The sequence below is a fragment of the Bombyx mandarina genome, chromosome 25 (assembly GCF_030267445.1).
Source record: "Bombyx mandarina strain Sakado chromosome 25, ASM3026744v2".
Lineage (NCBI taxonomy): Eukaryota > Metazoa > Arthropoda > Insecta > Lepidoptera > Bombycidae > Bombyx > Bombyx mandarina.
Genome location: NC_143231.1, coordinates 9,446,005 through 9,464,378, shown reverse-complemented (window position 1 = coordinate 9,464,378; position 18,374 = coordinate 9,446,005). Strand labels below are relative to the sequence as shown.

Below are 18,374 nucleotides of genomic sequence, written 5' to 3'. Positions count from 1 at the left end.
GCAAAAAAGGTGGGAAAAAGTAGATAGTCTGTGACACGGGACCTTTTGCCCACCGAAAATTTAAAAGGATATAAGACGAAAAAAAAACATGTGTATAACTTAAAACTATGTAAGCCGCTGCAACAATAAAACTCCTATTGTCTCAACTATGGTGTTAATTACAAGTGATGCAAAAACACGATTTTCCCGCGAAATACAGAAAGGACTCTATACGGACTCCCTCATACTAATCAATTACTTTGTGAAAGCTGAACGTAGATTAATGGATTTAACTTTATAAATGTGATTCGCGCAATATATATAGTGATCATATATAATGTCGGAGAAACCATATTTATTAACACCATCGTCAGACATCATATGAGCGAATAGGGTGATCGAGCTAAGAGAAATATTGAGTACACCAATCATGTTTGTCGTCTTAGAACAATTAGAAATCTTCTCTTGACGTTAGCAAACGAAAACGAATGACAGTTGTTAGGACGGAAGCACCGCTCTTCAAGAAGGCTGGTTGGTAAGTGTATAATGCCGTCTATGCGCCTCCCTCCATCGACTAGGCTCTGTCGTAACACGAAGTTAGACGAGTTCCGACGATACCGCAATCGTGCTGTGTTTCGTTTAGCTACCAAACTAATAACCTCTTCGACATATATAATTATGTCGTAGAATGAAGAGTTATCTTTATTATTACTTGACATCGTGGGCGCATGCAGGGTAATCGTGCAAAGAGCTTGCGCGGCACGAAACAATGACAGTTCCGAAATATCTTCACTCTTCCTAAGTCCATACCATGCAGCCTAATATTTTAATTTTTTTTTGTGAAAAATGTTAATAGGAATTGAAATGAAATGAAAAGAATTTGGAACATTAATCAAATAGCATGAAATTAAATTAGTCAATAATATATAGCAAAATATTATATCCCACAATACTATAATGCGAAAAGACTTCTTCTCCAACCTATTATATATATATTTAAAACCTAATGCGCAGGAGAGCAGATTTGGTGGGGAGTGTGAAGTGTCGCCGACTCTGGAGCGCTGCGTCGCGCCCGGTCTGGTCTGGTACCTGGACGCGGCGCGGCGGGAGTGCGTCGTGCACTCCAACGCGGAGTCCGGACTCACCTGTCGGAACACCGGCACGTTCCAGACCCAGGAGGCCTGCGAGAGATCCTGTGGCGCCTTCAAGGACATAAGTACGATGTGATCCTATTTTTTTTTATTGCTTAAATGAGTGGACGAGCTCACAGCCCACCTGGTGTTAAGTGGTTACTGGGGCCCATAGACATCCAGAACGTAAATGCGCCACCCACCTTGAGATATATAAGTTCTAAGGTCCCCAAGCTCCCCTCACGGCCCACCTGGTGTTAAGTAGTTACCGGAGCCCATAGATATCTACAACGTAAATGCCGCCACCATCTTGAGATATGAGTTCTTAGGTCTCAGTTTTTATAGTACAACGGCTGCCGCATCCTTCAAACCGAAACGCATTACTGCTTCACAGCAAAAATAAGCAGGGTGGTGGTACCTACCAGTGCGGACTCACAAGAGATCCTACCACCAGTAAAGTTTCTTTTGTAGAATAACCACGTACTGTCAATTCGGTTTAGGAAAACGCTGAAAAGATTTCAGTAACACTATCAAGCTAGAATCATATGGACACGTTGTAAATGGATTGTCTGTTTCCCTCGTAGATGTTTGTTTGTATCCGTTGGACCCTGGACCGTGTCGCGCGTACCTGCCTAAGTACTACTTCGATAATGAGAGGAGGAGCTGCCAGAAGTTCGTATACGGAGGCTGTCACGGAGGACCGAATAGGTTCTCCACAATCGAAGAGTGCACGGAAGTCTGCAAAAACTATATCGGCAAGTGATTTAATGGTTTCATCCGAATAAACAATCGTTTTTGTGACGATCGAATAGAGCGATCGATTAAAATTTTAAACCCATAATAGTATTATTGGATATTAACAAATTAGGATATTGTTGTCTTTAACAAACGGCAGAACTCATGCGTCCCTGTATACTTACAGAACATTATTCTTAGTACGACTCTATTTTTTGTACTGCATACATTACTGCATGGACATCACAACCCCGAGTGCTGCCGGCAGCCACCTTGAAATATAATGTTACGGGCTAGGGTTACGCGTTCGGGGTAAATAAAATTCCAACAAAGTATAACTAAAAACTGTATTCAACACTTAAAACACTTTACAACTCTCAATTCGCTTCTTCCGCTTCGCTTCAGGTGATCCGTTCGCTGTTTCGCTTCGAGTAGTTCCGATTACTGACTGACTGCGTGCCATCTCTGCAACGTTTTTATAGTCGATACCACCACCATAGAATTATCGAGAATATTCCACACATCCTAGTATTGTGCTTCCGCTATCTGACAATAGATGGCGTTGTACTTCTCAAGCGTTCTAGGTGCTACTAGATCCTTCGATATTCGTCCGACTATTCGGCGATAGATGGCGTTACTCTGCCCGGCATAACAATAAGTTTGAAGTTTCAACTATATTGTTGTTTGCCGCACCTTCGAAGCTGATAATAATTATTGCAGAAATGGACGGAACGTTGAGACTTACTCGTACAGAACGCAATGAATATTCGGTTAGGTGAAAATGGATGTCCAAAAATAATTTGCTTACATTATCGCTTACACTTCAGATCCGTGCAAGGTCCAGCCTGAGCCCGGGAACTGTACGGACCGATTAGAAAAATGGTACTACCGTGAAGCGAGCGACAGCTGTGAACAGTTCGTCTGGACCGGTTGCGATGGAAACAGCAACAGGTATGTTCAATTATCTTTGCTTTTACGTCACTGTGGTACCTCATTATGGATCCTCCCGATCCGTTAACGGTGATTTTAGGTACCTCAAGCACCGGTCACCGTCCTCGCCGAACCCGTTGCTCCCGACGAAGGACTCGACGAGTAAATTAACCCATAGACACAGCCCACTGAGTTTCTCGCCGGATCTTCTAAGTGGGTCGCGTTTCCGATCCAGTGGTAGATTCTGCAGAGCACTGCTCTTGCTAGGGCCAGTGTTAGCAACACTCCCGGTTTGAGCTCCGTGAGCTCATCTACACGTCAAGGAGAAGCTGAAATAGCCTCTCAAAGCTATCAGCATAGGTAGGGAAAAAAAAACTGGTACCCCACGTAAAGTCCGCCCACGAGCTGTGGTCCGACGTCTCGCAGACTGAGATGACGCTACATCATCCGCGGTAGGTTTCCCGACTCCCACTCACCCTATCCCCCTCACACACAGATTCTGCTCCAGTCCCGACATGGTTTACAAAGCACACGCACACCCCACTTGTGCCCCCCTTACGTGTAGTTCACTTAACGCCTTCAAACTTTAACAGGTTCGAGACGCGCGAGGAATGCGAAGGCGTCTGCAGGAAGCAGCCGATCTTCACTACGACCACAATATCAACAATTGCCGTGACAGACCACACGGAGCGGGTACGTTCCACAACTAAACATCGTAATTTTTTGCATTAAATTATATGAATAACCGAGGAAATTGAAGCGGTGGTCATATGGCCCCATATTTTATTTCAGTGTCCTCAATACGTACGCGAATGCTCGAGTTAATCGGATGTATTGAAATAAAAAAAAATATGTTAAAAGACTCCGTCACTTATACAGTTCAAGCTAATAAAAGCGTTCAGCTAATGAAAGCTTTGTAAAATGCTATCCAAGTATATTTAAAGCTCTATGCTTTCGCAAGTTCCATGATTATTATTGGATAGTTTGTGAGTTTGTGTTCTCGTCCAGGCTGTACCGGACGAATGCCGCACCCCCGACTCGCTGGTCCCTTGCGGCGAGAACGTCACGGTCTTCTACTACGACTCCTCCGTCAGGAGTTGCTTGGCGGCCGACTTCGGAGGTTGCCGCTACTCCAACAGCTACCGCACCGAAGAAGAGTGCGAAAGAAGATGCGGGGCCTTCCAGGATATCAGTGAGTAGGACCGCCTTGTTTCTAAAAGAAGCAACTTTCAGGTCTGATTTTTTTTTAATGCTTGGACGGGTGGATGATCTCACAGCCCGCCTGGTGTTAAGGGGTTACTGAAGCCCATAGACAACTACAACGTAAATGCGCTACCCACCTTGAGATATAAGTTCTAAGGTCTCAGTATAGTTACAACGGCTGCCCCGCCCTTCAAACCGAAACGCATTACTGCTTCACGGCAGAAATAGGCAGGGTGGTGGTACCTACCCGCGCGGACTTACAAGAGGTCCTATCAGAACTATTACCTACCGGTTTATTCTGCAGACGTGTGCACCGCGCAGCTCGACCCGGGGCCCTGCCGCGCGTCCATACCGAAGATCTACTGGGACAGAGCCACCGGCACGTGCAAGCCGTACGCGTACGGCGGGTGCGGGGGAGGCGCCAACCGCTTCTCCTCCGTCGATGAGTGTGAAGAAGTCTGTGGGGAGACTGGTCCCGGTAAGCAACATTCGAAACGATAACATTCGACACTATAATTAAAACAATAAAAAAATCCTTGTTGGTGGCAGAGATAACCTAACGTTAACGAATTGAATGCTAACTTTCTACTTCAAAATTTACTTGTAACCTCATTAACACTAATACAAATAGTGATCCGAGTGAGAAATTAAGCAAGCTAAAGTTTAAGTTTTGATGCGAGACGATGAACTAGCTACCGAGCCCCTTGGCTGGGCGCGGGGTGTGCACGGGTGTGAGTGGGCTGTGAGTGGATTGGGCGCAGGGTATGCCCGGGGTGGGCGCGGGGTGTGCGCGGGTGTGAGTGGGCTGTGAGTGAATTGGGCGCAGGGTATGCCTGGGGTGGGCGCGGGGTGTGCGCGGGGTGGGCGCGGAGTGGGCGCTCAGACGTATGTACTAACGCGCGCGGTGCGGGTGTAGCTGCGGCGTGCCTGCACCGCGTGGAGACGGGCGCCGCGTGTAGAGAGCCCTCGTCGCGCCGCTGGTACTACAGCGCAGTGGACGGCGAATGTCTCGCCTTTGTGTATCTCGGCTGCGAGGGCAACGACAACAACTTCCTCAACTACGAGGACTGCAGAACTGTTTGCAAAGTTTCCCGGCTCCCCGGTATTGGCCCTTTCCACTTCGCTTAGCTTTGCTGAACTTTCTTGCTCATTCCGAAAAAAAAATCTTACCCAACGCAGCCTTTTAGAATAAAACAATACTAACATAATCTGAGAAACAATTGTCTAACAACTCTACAATTTAAGATATAAAACTTTTTTCGCCACAAATAAAATATTGCACCGCTTTTGCACCAGCTTGCATCTTACAGCACCTTAAATTCTCACCGTCATCCGTGATCTTAAATTTATGCTGCGCATTGTTCAGATAGACTAAGAATAGGAGAATTATATACATACTAGCTTTTGCCCGCGACTCCGTCAGCGTGAAATAGTTACTTTGGCATAACACTAAATTTTAACCCCTTTAACCCCCACTTCATTTACGTAGAAAGTAAAATATTTTTGAATTATAGAATGTTAAGGAGCTATTTAAACCCCTATTTTGAAACATTCTTTATTGGTGCTCCACTTGTATTGGTCTTGCCGTTATGTTATATAGCCTATAGCCTTTCTCAATAAATGGGTTATCTAACACTGAAAGAATTTTTCAAATCGGACCAGTAATTCCTGAGATTAGCGCGTTCAAACAAACAAACTCTTCAGCTTTATAATATTAGTATAGGATATTACGGACTTATCGTAATGTTGTTCCGAGGAATTTACCCAAATCTTCCACAGAATCCCCACAATCATTTGAACAATCTAGAGCTTTGCATGGAAATGTTTTTTTTTCCAGCACTTGTAACATGTTAATTCCATTCGCAGAGACCAACGAAGTGTTTCCGGACTGCAGCCGCTACGAAGCCGAGTGCTCGGCGCTGCAGTGCTCGAGCGGGCTGGTCCGCGTGCCGGAGCGGGACGGCTGCGAGCGGTGCGCGTGCGCGGCGGCCGACCCCTGCGCGCCGCACGCCGCCCGCTGCCGCACTCTGTACTGCCCGTACGGCATCACCAACACCACTGATGCTGACGGATGCCAGGAGTAAGTTAACACTACAAAGGACGTGGGCCATTTTCGGCCCAGCTACTCGTGCTCTCAAGGACATTAATGAAATATTTGTAGAAAAAAACATTTCATTTTACATACTTATTATAAAATTTTAAGGTATTTTAATGGTGGGATAACTAAAATCATAAATAAAAAGAAATAAGCATGACTAGGCTACATTGATAATATTGAAGGAATTTCCATAGGTAAAATATATTTATTTATATTTTAAATAATTCACATTAAATCTTCTTAAAGAAAACATTATATTGCAAAAAACTAGCAATATATATTTAATTAATGGACTTTAAAATAAATATAAAATAGGGATATCTAAACAAAAATCAATTTTTATACTTTTAAACGTTTTACATTTGATCAGTCGTTTTCGCACTCGTGCGCATTGTGGATATTATTAAGTGTTCCGTTGCGATATAGCTTATATGATATCTACCGACATAGATATCAACAACGTTAACACCGCTACTGACCTTGAAACACGTGTTTTAAGTCTCAGTTATATAGTACAACCGCTTCACATTTAAAGTGAAATACGTGATTTACGGCAGAGATAGGCTGGGTGGTGTTATCCGTGCCAGCTTACAAGACGCCACATATCAACAAAATATCCGGATTCTGTATTTTTTTTATATTGCTCAGATGGGTGGACGAGCTCACAGCCCACCTGGTGTTAAGTAGTTACTGGAGCCCATAGACATCCACAACGTGAATGTGCCACCCATCTTGAGATATAAGTTCTAAGGTCTCAGTATAGTTACATCGGCTGTCCCACTCTTCGAACCGCAGCGGGCGGAGATCGAACGCTTGGACAAAAGTGCAGTTGAATCACTGCCATCTTGGTAGTCCCACATACCCCATGGGCCCCCATAGAAACGGCTCGGATACCGAACTTAAAAAAAAAACTAAAATCTTAAATCAATAACTAAAGACAATGTTTAAACTGATTTAGTCAGTGGGGGGATCACAACACCTACAAACGCACGCTACTCCGTTAACGATTTTGTTCTAATTCTAGATGTAGTGTTATTATAATCCAAAAGAACAACACTCTTTTTTTTTTATAGATGCCAATGCAACGAAGACCCTTGCGCTCAAAATAGATGTCCTCCAAACGAACAGTGCGTACCAATAGCTTACAGGGACCCTGAGACACAGGAGGCTCGATACTCTTTCGTATGTCAACCAGGTAATTTAGTATTATTATTATTATTCTGTATTAAACACTGCCACGCCTGGGAAGACGGCAGGAAACACTCCGGCGAGGTGGGCAACAATCGGCCGGAGCGTTAGGGACTATTGGGAGAGAAATCGGCGAACTATACGGGCATTGTCGAGCAAGACTGCTTTTTGCATTTGGGCCACCACCGACTTTTTGTTGAGACCAAGCCTCTCGAGATGTTTTGAGAGGCTTTATTGTTAGTATTATTATTATTATTATCAGCCCACAGACGTCCACTGCTGCACTGGCCTTGTGAGTCCGCACAGGTAGGTACCACCACCCTGCCTATTTCTGCCGTGAAGCAGTAATGCGTTTCGGTTTGAAGGATGGGGCAGCCGTTGTAGCTATACTGAGACCTTAGAACTTATATCTCAAGGTGGGTGGCGCATGTACGTTGTAGATGTCTATGGACTCCCTTAATCACATAACACCAGGTGGGCTGTGAGATCGTCCACCCATCTAAAAATAAAAAAATAAAAAATGTCCGCTTAGAAAACGAAACGAACGAAATACTTCCCGACTGCGACCGCTACAAAGCGGAGTGCGCGCGGCTGCAGTGCGAGCACAGCGTGCAGCGGACGCGCACGGCGGGCGGCTGCGAGCGGTGCGAGTGCGTCGCCGCGCCGCCGGACTGTGCGGCGCGCGCGCGGGAGTGCGACGTGCTGCACTGCGACCACGGCCTGCAGCGGACCACCGGACCCGACGGCTGCGAGATGTTCGACTCCTTCTACTCTTGTTATCGATTCTTTATATCACTACTTACGAAGCGAAGGGGGTTCAAACTCAGTATATCTGAAAAAAAAAAGTTGTGTGGTGTCGTGGAACACCGAACAGGAACGAAGTTCTTTATTATAAAAATATTAATTTTAAGTTCTAGTCGAGGTATAAAGAAAATAAAACTGGAGGTTTCGCAACAACCCACGGTCATTCGGTAACTTGCGAACCTATTGTGGTACGCTTCATTCACGGTTGTTTGCATAAGAGTTAGTGTATTGCGCAAACGAACGTTCTAAGACCGTGGTCAATGAATGATAAAATGAAATGTTATTTTTTGTAAGTTATTACAAAGTTAAGTCGTACCCTGTTCGCATTACTAATTTATACGTTATTACAAAGTTAAGTCGTCCACTGTGTGTATTACTAATAAAAATCTTACGTTACGGACGTTTTTTCCCGGTTAGGGTACCCCTCCGCATCGTTCTATAAGGAACTTCGTTCCAAAACCATTCGCTCTTGTGTCTCGTATTTATGTTTTTGGTATCTATAGCCTCTATCTATCAATCGTATCTATATCCTGGGCTCTACCAGGAGAAAATCCTAGTCCGGTAGCGACTTGAAAAGTTTTAATATGTTTACTTGTTCCCTGTGTTGTACAGATGTAGCTGCGCGGAGGACCTGTGCGGGGGGGTGCGGTGCGCGGGCGGAGAGCGCTGCGTCGTGGTCCAGTACCGAGATCCCATCTTCCCTCAGCTCTTCAAAAACACAACCGAATGCAGACTGGGTAATTAATTATTATCATTTAAATCTTTATTGCCAATTTTTTTCTGACTTGTAACGCAACAATTATACGCTTTAACCTAGTCTATACTATCTATACTAATATTATAAAGAGGAAAGATTTGTTTGTTTGTTTGTTTCGAATAGGCTCCGAAACTACTGGACCGATTTGAAAAATTATTTTTCCATTAGAAGCCGACATTGTCCCTGATGAACATAGGCTACTTTTTTTTATTTATTTTTTATTTTATTTTTTTGGTTTCATTTGTGTTTTAATGTTTCCGAAGCGAAGCGAGGGCGGGTCGCTAGTAACTAATAAAAATGTATTACGCAAAATTTCATACTCTATTAAAAGCAATCATAGTTTTCAGAAAAATAATGTTTCGTGCATCGGAACTGGAACCAGAAATAGGTTGCCTCCTAATCTCTTATGCTATGTCATTTCAGTCGGGGATTATTCGGTTTATGATCATTAAAAATAAACACAACTAAATAATGTTAAATGTTTGCCTATTTTGAGTATTCATGATTATGGACACAACGCGACTTTCAGAAAAACATTAGTATAGTGCACCATACAGTCTTAAAAGATGCACGACATACATGATATTACTCTGTGTTATTAATTAATTTATTTATTGGATCGGCTTTTTGGCGGGAACGCGAGGAGTGAAATTGTGTGATTTGTTTTATTTTGTTTATTTAGTGTTTCTTTAGGTTTAAATGTGTAATAACGGTGGTTTATTAACTGTTTAATATCTGTGGAAGTGTACAAATGGGGAAAAATGAAACAAAGCTGCTGGACGTAGCTTGTCGGGATCCTCCAAAAAGTCCACTGAAAAAGTCTTAGTAAATGACCACCATTTTACTGAGATTATATTTCATCCCATATCATCTCATCTCATCCCGGTTGTTTAATGTTTCAAATTAATCATCTTCATATCATTTATAAGACATGACTTAAAGGTCGAAGTTACCAGGTCATAAAATCCCTTAAAAAATATTTATTGGATGAATTTTGTATCAGTGAACAAGAGCGGATCGTGTCCAACGGATGAGTGGACGAGTCCGGTGAGCGTCTGTGAGGCCAAGTGCGACGACGACGCGGACTGTCGCGGCGACGGCAAGTGTTGCGAGCGCGGGTGCAGCCGCGTGTGCGTCGCCCCCGCGCTCAACACCGCACCGCCGCCAGGTACGAACACACGCAGCGCGGAGCGGCTCGCGGCGGAAACTGAAGCCCATATGCATTGACATTGTCATTGGCATTTTTTTTTCCTACCTATGCTGGTAGCCTTATTTTGAAATCGTCGTGGCCTAAAGGATAAGGTTTCCGGTGCATTCGTGTTGAACGATGCACCGGTGTTCGAATCCCAGAAATACGTACTCGACAAGTATTCACTATTGATGGTGATTGTGGATGGCGCATTTACGTGTCTATGGGCTCCAGTAACCACCAACCAGTAACACCAGGTGGGATGTGAGCTCGTTCACCCATCTAAGCAATAAAAAAAATTCAGCGTGTAGGTGAGCTCACGGGGCTCAAACCGGAGGTGTTGCTAACACTGGCCTAGGGCCAAGCGTCATTGGCATACTTTCACATTACTCGTTATATAAACGCAGTATTCTCTTAACAAATGCTCGATTTTACAAAATACCCAAACTAAGTCGTAAAGCCACCTAGTCGTTTTGTATAATCTCCGGGAAGATTTCTGTCAAAGTTTAGAACTTTCGATGTCAAAATAAGTCTTATTTCCCCCCACCCATTCGCTGGTAGCCTAACGGGCTATTCCGGCTATGCGTGGACGGATTACGTCCAAAGACTGAAGTTAATTTAGACAACGATAGACTCGTTGATTCTTCGACGCTTTCAGAAAGAACAAATTAATTTACACTCAAAAAAAAACAAAAATTATCTCCATGTTCTGCTTCGCGGCAAGCATAGACAGGATTGGACCATCTTCCACTTGAAGACGTCGTACCACGACGATACGAAGTGCTAAGTTACTTTTCATGTTTATGTATGTGACTTCCGACGCAGAGCCGCCTCGAGCCCCGCAGGCCAGTCCCGAAACCGAACCGGAGGTGAACGCGGCGGAGGGCGGGAAGGCGACGCTACGCTGTATATTCCACGGGAACCCGCCGCCCAAGATCACTTGGAGGAAAGGAGAAATCACTGTGAGCCTCCAAACACTATACCGATTCGCTATAAACTTCTTTAAATTGTCGATATTCTTTTGATTTGATTTGATAGTGCCGAACACAGTCATAATAAGTGTTATTGTATCGCCTGCTGCCCTTGAGATGTTAGGTCTCCTTCGCAGGCGCTCGGGCAGCTGTTTGCAAATCCCACCCCTCCTGGCTGAGCCTTTGCTCGCCCACCTGTCCTGGTGAAACTGGCAAAGCCTCCGGGCCACCAGTAATACTTCCTTCCAATAAATAAAAACATGTGTGCAATTCACACGTGGTAGAAGTTAAACCTTCAGAAATTAAAATACAATTATCCTGAATGTCTAAGTATATGTAAAATTTTGTCATTAGTAAATAATTGGACGTACACGTTAGTATAAAAAAATCTCATAGATGGAGCTGTATTAAAAAAAACACTACACTGAAATCGTCTAATGTGTTCTATCTCATTCTCTCGCCGGCTGAATCCTATACATTTATGTGTTTGTGTCTTTATGGACTTATTTTTTCGTTTCATCGAGTTTGATAACACAACGATTCCAAAGAAGTTTCACTTCGAACAATGTATAATGGTGCTGCTCGTTTCGCTGATGTGTTGGCTGCGTCGGACAGATCGACGGCAGCGAGGGCCGGACGCGCGTGCTGTCGGACGGCGCGCTGGAGATCGTGTCGCTGTACCGGAACGACACCGGCGTCTACATCTGCATCGCTGAGAATGAGTTTGGCATCAGCCAGCAGGAGATCCACCTGCAAGTGAACGGTGAGTCACTTCGGTCACTCGGCCTCGGCCGCTCGGTTGGACTGTGAAGCGTTTTGTACATCATCATTGTATATTCCAATATCATACATACGCGTTCAAACAATCTTCATCTGTTAAGTTAAACGACAATTCTAATCTGTTGGTTTCTTTTAATTAATCCACTTGGTGGTAGTTGGTTATCGGAGCCAGTAGACATCAATACTTTGGGACATGAGTTCTAAATATCGGTTTTTACAGTACAATGGCTGCCCTACCCTTCAAATCGAAACGCATTACTGCTTCGCGGCAGAAATGGGTAGGGTGGTGGTACCTACCCGTGCGGACTCCCAAGACGTCCTACCACCAGCGAAACAATAAGTTGAATATCCTATTCCTCGGCATCACCAATCTTTGTTGCTTAAAATCTAGAGACTACAGACCCGAGGTTCTGCTCGTGAAGAATAACTACAAAAAACACACGAGCCAGCACCAAAACGAGGCTTACAAACCAATTGGTATACTGTATAGCCTCTATCTCTTTCTATCCTGTATCTTACTCGCTTTCTTTCTTACCGTATCCCTGTGACCGAAACCTGTCATGGTTCACGGGAAAAATCCGCGAACCAGCCGGTCGAGTCAATACGTTTCTCAACTGTAATTATTTTAATGTTATTATATCAAGAATTAATATTACGCCTTGAATTAACTTATTACTAGGATCTCATACATACCATGTATTTAGTATTAATAGATGAAGATTGATTAAAATATGGTACGAAGACTGTGCTTCGTAAACTTGCCATCATCTCAATCAAAACGTTTCATAGAAAACAATCATTTGGGATTAACGCGTATAGTAATTGCATCATGGTATCATAGTAGAAATGTAGAAATAGATTGGGTTAGCTGCTTGGTTTTCATGGTTGAAAGATTAAAACGCAAATCTCCTTTCTCTCTTGTTTTGACTAATATTTTAAGGCTGCGATAAGTAATGTTAAAACTGGACAGCGGGTTTTGCGAAGTTGATTTAACGACTCCTAAAACACTGAAAATTGGACTTGTTTGGAAAGGACAAAGGGAAGTAGCTTATCAGAAAGGACGCAATAAGTAAAGACACATATAGTTTACACATGTGACGTTTCGTAGAAGTCACTATTTCATCTCATAAGTGAAATTTTTGTAACTTCTATGCAAAAAAAGCTTACCTTACTTTTGCTCTATTAAAAACTGTTCAGTTTCTGAACGTAAAAGTGTCAGCGAGCGACGTCCGCCATGACACCAAAGTCTTTTAAGTCTTTTTCAAAACCAACCGCCAGAAGCAATGCATCAATTTTATAGTTTTCTAAAACTACAAAATTAATTTGTAATAATTTAAAGGTTCAATAAATATTTCATACAAAAAATACAGTCCACGCTTAAATACCACAAAGCAATAAAATCATAATAATATATCGGTAAGAAATAAAACAACAACAGAGGGTACTTAAGTTTAATCTGCTAAGCTACTTCAATTAAAAACTGACGAGTTTAGATTCATTGCATTCAAAATATATTCGTATTCAAACCTCTTTATGTTCCGGTTACAATATTAGTTGTCGCAGTCATTTGATCTGATGATAAAAGCATGAACTGACTTGACCGAAGCGAAGCTACAGTGCCCGACCGACACACGCGCGCAGATAACATTCACAAACAACGCACGAAATATTTGAAACAACACAACCTATACGTTAAATTATGCTGTTTATTTGTTACTTTTGTAATTTTCTCATTCAAACTTTAGCAGTGCTTTTTTTAACAGAAAAAATAGATGGATAAAAAAATTTTAACAGAAAAGAATTCAAATTAGAAATTATGTAAAATAAAATTATATGTATTACATAATAAATGAACATTTATTAACTGTCAAACATAAAGAATGTTGAAATGAGTTCACAATTAAATGCAACTAAAATTAATGGAAGTTAGAAATAGCCTTTTTCAAATACAATAAAAATCAACACATTTTTCTTAATAGTTTTTAACGTAATTTAGATTACAAATCAAGCCTTTGTATCTGATACTGACAAATATAAAATTACTCTCTAAACATTAAATTTCCAAACTCTTACCAGTTAGCCAACAATGGTCGCTGCGCGCAACTTTTTTTCCTTCCTATTCTGGTAACCTCGAGAAGTTATTCTAAATTCGCCGAACTAGTAGATGAGCTCACGGGGCTCAAACCTGACGACGTTGCTAACACGCAAACAAGCACCCTAGCAAGAGCCGTGCTTCGCAGAATCTACCACCGGATCGGAAACGCGACCCACTGAGAAGATTCGGCGAGAAACTCAGTGAGCTATGTCTGTGGGTTAATTTACTCGTCGAACCCTTCGTGGTTCGGGTTCGACGAAGACGATAACCGGAGCGCGCATCCACTCGCCCGTAATAAGCTAATAGAATCCTCTCCCGTGATCATCAACGACTGGGACGCTGACGTCATAAGGTTAAACCCAAATTTGTTCAGTGACCAGTTCTGAGCGTGCATGATTTGGTACCCATCGTTTTGCCTATTTATTTCGCGAAGCATTAGAAGGGTGGGACGTTCGTTACACAATACTATTTTCGTGGCGTCAGTATATACGATGTCCATGAGCTCTAGTCACCAGTTGTCCCTGGATGAGCCTCGAGCTCGCCTGGTCAGCTAATGTAAATAAATAATTTTCAAGGGGATAGAAGAAGAGAGGTCTGAGATATAAATTTTCCATCAGACTTTGGTTATAATTATTTTATTATTTTTGTTTACCATCGATCGATGTAACAGCAATTTCCCCGTTTATCTACACACTAGAGATAAACAAAATTATGCCCTGACCCCCAACTGATAAACCAGCTTCACTAGAATATAATTATTAAATGCTAAATGTTTACAAACAAATCATTAGGCCGATAATAACAATTATCCGTATAGTTAATTTTCTCGTTTAGCTAATTAAATAACTCATCATCAGCGTAAAGAGCAACAAAAAGCACAAGCTTCCGGATCCATAGTCTACGAACCCGGAAGCCTTTCTTTTTTTTTTTTTTTTTTATTGCTTAGATGGGTGGACGAGCTCACAGCCCATCTGGTGTTAAGTGGTTACTGGAGCCCATAGACATCCACAACGTAAATGCGCCACCCTAGGCAGGGTGGTGGTACCCACCCGCGCGGACTCACAAGAGGTCCTACCACCAGTAATTACGCAAATTATAATTTTGCGGGTTTCATTTTTATTACACGATGTTATTCCTTCACCGTGGAAGTCAGTCGTGAACATTTGTTGAGTACGTATTTCATTAGAAAAATTGGTACCCGCCTGCGGGATTCGAACACCGGTGCATCGCTTCAACACGAATGCACCGGACGTCTTATCCGTTAGGCCACGACGACTACCTTTCGACGACGACTTTCTATATATTTATACGTGAAGCAAAAACTTTGTACCCCTTTTTACGAAAATTGTGCAGACGGGGGAGTATGAAATTTCCCACACTTACAGAGAATATAGAGAAGAAGTGCAGAAAGCTAATATTTTTTTAAATGATGTATTAAAAATACATTAAAACAATAAAGAAAACATTACACACACTACCATGTATTTGACACAGACACGCATATATACTCTTTTGTTTATTGTCAAACTTTTGTTAGTGTTTAAAGCCTGTGGTCAAATTAAGAATAGATTAATATTGTTTGTCTTAGACGAAATCTGTGATTATAGAAGTAAATTCTTTGACAATAGAACCATAATAATGTTCAAACTTATAATATAAATTAATAAATATGGTCGAATTTCGACCGGTGGGCGACCACTAGTTAATATTATTAGGGGCATGATTGTATTAGCTGATACCTCTTTGTTCGATAGTTAAGATGGGCAGACGAACTCATGAGCCGTCTGGTTAGACTTTGCTTATCGAAGTCCACAGGCATCACAAAATGAATGCCTACCTTGAAATACAAGAATAAGTCCTCTATGGCCTTGATACAATGTCTCTAACAATCTTCGACCGAAATATGTCATTTCCTTTATGCAAAAATAAGTCATATTGCTTTAATACTTCAGATACATAGTAAAAATAGATCAAAACGCTGCGCACAGCAATCAATAGCTACAATATACCGGGAGGTCGTAACCCGTAGAGAAGATTAACAGGCGGACAAACTATTATTATTTGACCTAAATATCCAATTCACCTATCCGACGGTAGGTAATTTGCTAGAATATTCACTGAAGTCCCAATAAAAAACCACAAAGCTAAGGTAAACTGTTGAATTAATAAAAATACGAAATGCTTGCCATTGGTTTTAGTTGATTCTTTTTGAATTCATAAACGTATTGTGTAGTATACTCATAATGAAGTATATTTATGTATGCAATTTAAATTTTTACAGTGAACATTCGTATTATCGGAACAGCATAATGACTGGTGGTGTAGTGTTTGTGATAATTCAGATAGTGCATGCATAGTATCGTCGGAGGCAGACGGTGTCCAGCCATGTTGTCACGCGGTTGTGTTTCGGTCACGTTAGGGCTGCTGCTGGCCTGCGCGAGTGGACAAGGTTAACGACACATTAGAATAATAATTCTTTATCTCACTCATTCATTGTTTCAAGTGTTCCTAATTTATCAGCAACCAGTATAATATAGTAATCAATCGCAACGCATTGATTGCGCGTACAATTCTTCTTGTAATCAAAACGCTGTTTTTTTTTTAATTATCGAAACACATACAATTTTAGGAACGCTTAAAACAATAACAAAATTTTCATTTGTCTTTGTCCAAAACGCAATCCGCTTTTTAGAATACGAATTAATAACATTAACCAGCAGTTTGTGGATGCTCCATTGACGAATGGTGATATGACACCAAAAGTATTCACAAACTCGCGTGAAACTAACAAACGGAGCATGGTTAGATCCCGTGAGGACGCCGGTCGGCATCGCGGGAGAACAAAATGAAGTAATAACGGGGGAGATGGGCAGACCGCTCGTCTTGCGCTGCCTCGTGTACGGATACCCGACCCCGGAAATCTTCTGGTACAGAGGACTTAACGGTCCCATGGTGCCATACAGCAGTACATTGTACGAAGCCAGAGAAAACGTTCTTCTAATAAGACAACTGATCGACGAGGCGCTTGGGGAATACGCGTGTCAAGCATACAACGGAGAAGGAAGCCCGGCCACGTTACTGATGGAGGTTCGGGCGTACAAACAAGACGATACGCCCTCTGACAACAAGTACCTAGTGTCGCGGCCCGGCGAGGGGGTCCACGTGCGGGTAGTGGACGCGGCGACGGAGGCCCCCCGGCCCCCCACCGTCACTACCACTGCTGCCCCCACCACTCTTCTCGATCTAGATTTCAACGTTCCCCTGTTTACCGGTAAGCTTTATTATGTGTTACAACCGCAATTAGAACCGTATATTAATTCTAAGAGAAAAGTATTTAAAAAAAAAATTGCGATTGTCTCACAGCGCATCCAAAACGTCTAGGCGGACATCACTCGAGAACTTTCGGGAGTAAATATTTAATTACATATTATTGTTATACCATCGTCTCTGTAGCTTGTTTTGCATGCCTCTTAACGGGTGATGGGTTTGGTTGCATGGTATGTGTTGTTTGTTTGGAGTTTTCTGTGAACTTTACAGAAACCGTTCAGCTTCTGGTGAGGTATGTTAACTTGTTGTTTGTAAAGTTCGTATTCGATAAAGAATTCTGCATATAGCATGTCGTATAGACAGACAGTACCCTTTTTAAAATATATTTCGAAAAAGAGCGAAGTTCTAAGTTCTGATCAGTTTTTCTTGGTAAGTCAGATCTTTTTGCTCGGTAAATCGATTTTTTTACCTTTATTATGCATTTTTAATATACTTTGACTATAACGATGGTATTCTTATTATATTTTGTTGAGGTCGAATTATTTTGCCGTTAAAAACAATTATTGTGTTATGAATTCAATAATTAAAATATATCAATAAATGAAAACTAAGTGTCAACACTATATTATTGAATGACTGCGAAGGAACATTATTAATTGAATAGTTGTTGCAACTTGTCCGAATTTCGTTGTGCATTATCAATGTCTTGATAATTTTGATAGTAATGTTAAATATATTACTGCATACTCGTATTACTTGTATATGTCAATGCACGAAAGTTGTTTTCGTACAAAATAGGCATGAAATGAATACTTAGTGCTTGAAACAGTTCATCAATGGGAACTGTTCGCTATAGCGCCGGTGTCGACAAGAATATTGTCGGCGCCTCCGACGCTGACCGCGGGCGCCGAACTGAGTCTGCCCTGCGAAGTGGATGGGTACCCGCAACCTGAAAACGTATACTGGTCCAAAGATGGCGTCAGGATCGCTTCCGGAGACAACATATGGATAAGTGGTAAGATCACGCATCTACAATTATTATTAAGCTATATATTAATACTTGAAGCAAAAACTTTGTACTCCTTTTTATGAAAATTGCGCAGAGGGAGGAGTATGAAATTTCGCACACTTATAGAGAATACAGAGGAGTGCAGAATGTTAATATTTTTTTAAACTATTCATTAAAAATACATTAAATCAATTAAAAAAACATTACACATCGTGTGTTTGACACACATACGCGTGCAT

General features: G+C 42.0%; 1 protein-coding gene across 7 annotated transcripts in view; it reads left to right on the top strand.

The window, feature by feature from the left end:
• Ppn (proteoglycan-like sulfated glycoprotein papilin) overlaps nucleotides 1–18,374 on the top strand; it is a 137,715-nt gene that overhangs the window by 116,080 nt on the left and 3,261 nt on the right. For 3 of the 7 annotated variants that reach the window (XM_089738525.1, XM_089738526.1, XM_089738523.1), the window contains 17 exons: nucleotides 994–1,195; nucleotides 1,694–1,864; nucleotides 2,672–2,795; nucleotides 3,368–3,467; nucleotides 3,783–3,966; nucleotides 4,282–4,455; nucleotides 4,894–5,079; nucleotides 5,844–6,057; nucleotides 7,149–7,270; nucleotides 7,796–8,018; nucleotides 8,680–8,804; nucleotides 9,828–9,992; nucleotides 10,839–10,975; nucleotides 11,600–11,747; nucleotides 16,666–17,130; nucleotides 17,223–17,267; nucleotides 17,983–18,141. In XM_089738525.1, the coding sequence (XP_089594651.1) occupies nucleotides 994–1,195; nucleotides 1,694–1,864; nucleotides 2,672–2,795; nucleotides 3,368–3,467; nucleotides 3,783–3,966; nucleotides 4,282–4,455; nucleotides 4,894–5,079; nucleotides 5,844–6,057; nucleotides 7,149–7,270; nucleotides 7,796–8,018; nucleotides 8,680–8,804; nucleotides 9,828–9,992; nucleotides 10,839–10,975; nucleotides 11,600–11,747; nucleotides 16,666–17,130; nucleotides 17,223–17,267; nucleotides 17,983–18,141 (2,944 nt within the window). The remainder of the gene's footprint in view (nucleotides 1–993; nucleotides 1,196–1,693; nucleotides 1,865–2,671; nucleotides 2,796–3,367; nucleotides 3,468–3,782; nucleotides 3,967–4,281; nucleotides 4,456–4,893; nucleotides 5,080–5,843; nucleotides 6,058–7,148; nucleotides 7,271–7,795; nucleotides 8,019–8,679; nucleotides 8,805–9,827; nucleotides 9,993–10,838; nucleotides 10,976–11,599; nucleotides 11,748–16,665; nucleotides 17,131–17,222; nucleotides 17,268–17,982; nucleotides 18,142–18,374) is intronic. The other 4 variants (XM_089738529.1, XM_089738528.1, XM_089738527.1 and 1 more) reach the window with 3 other exon arrangements.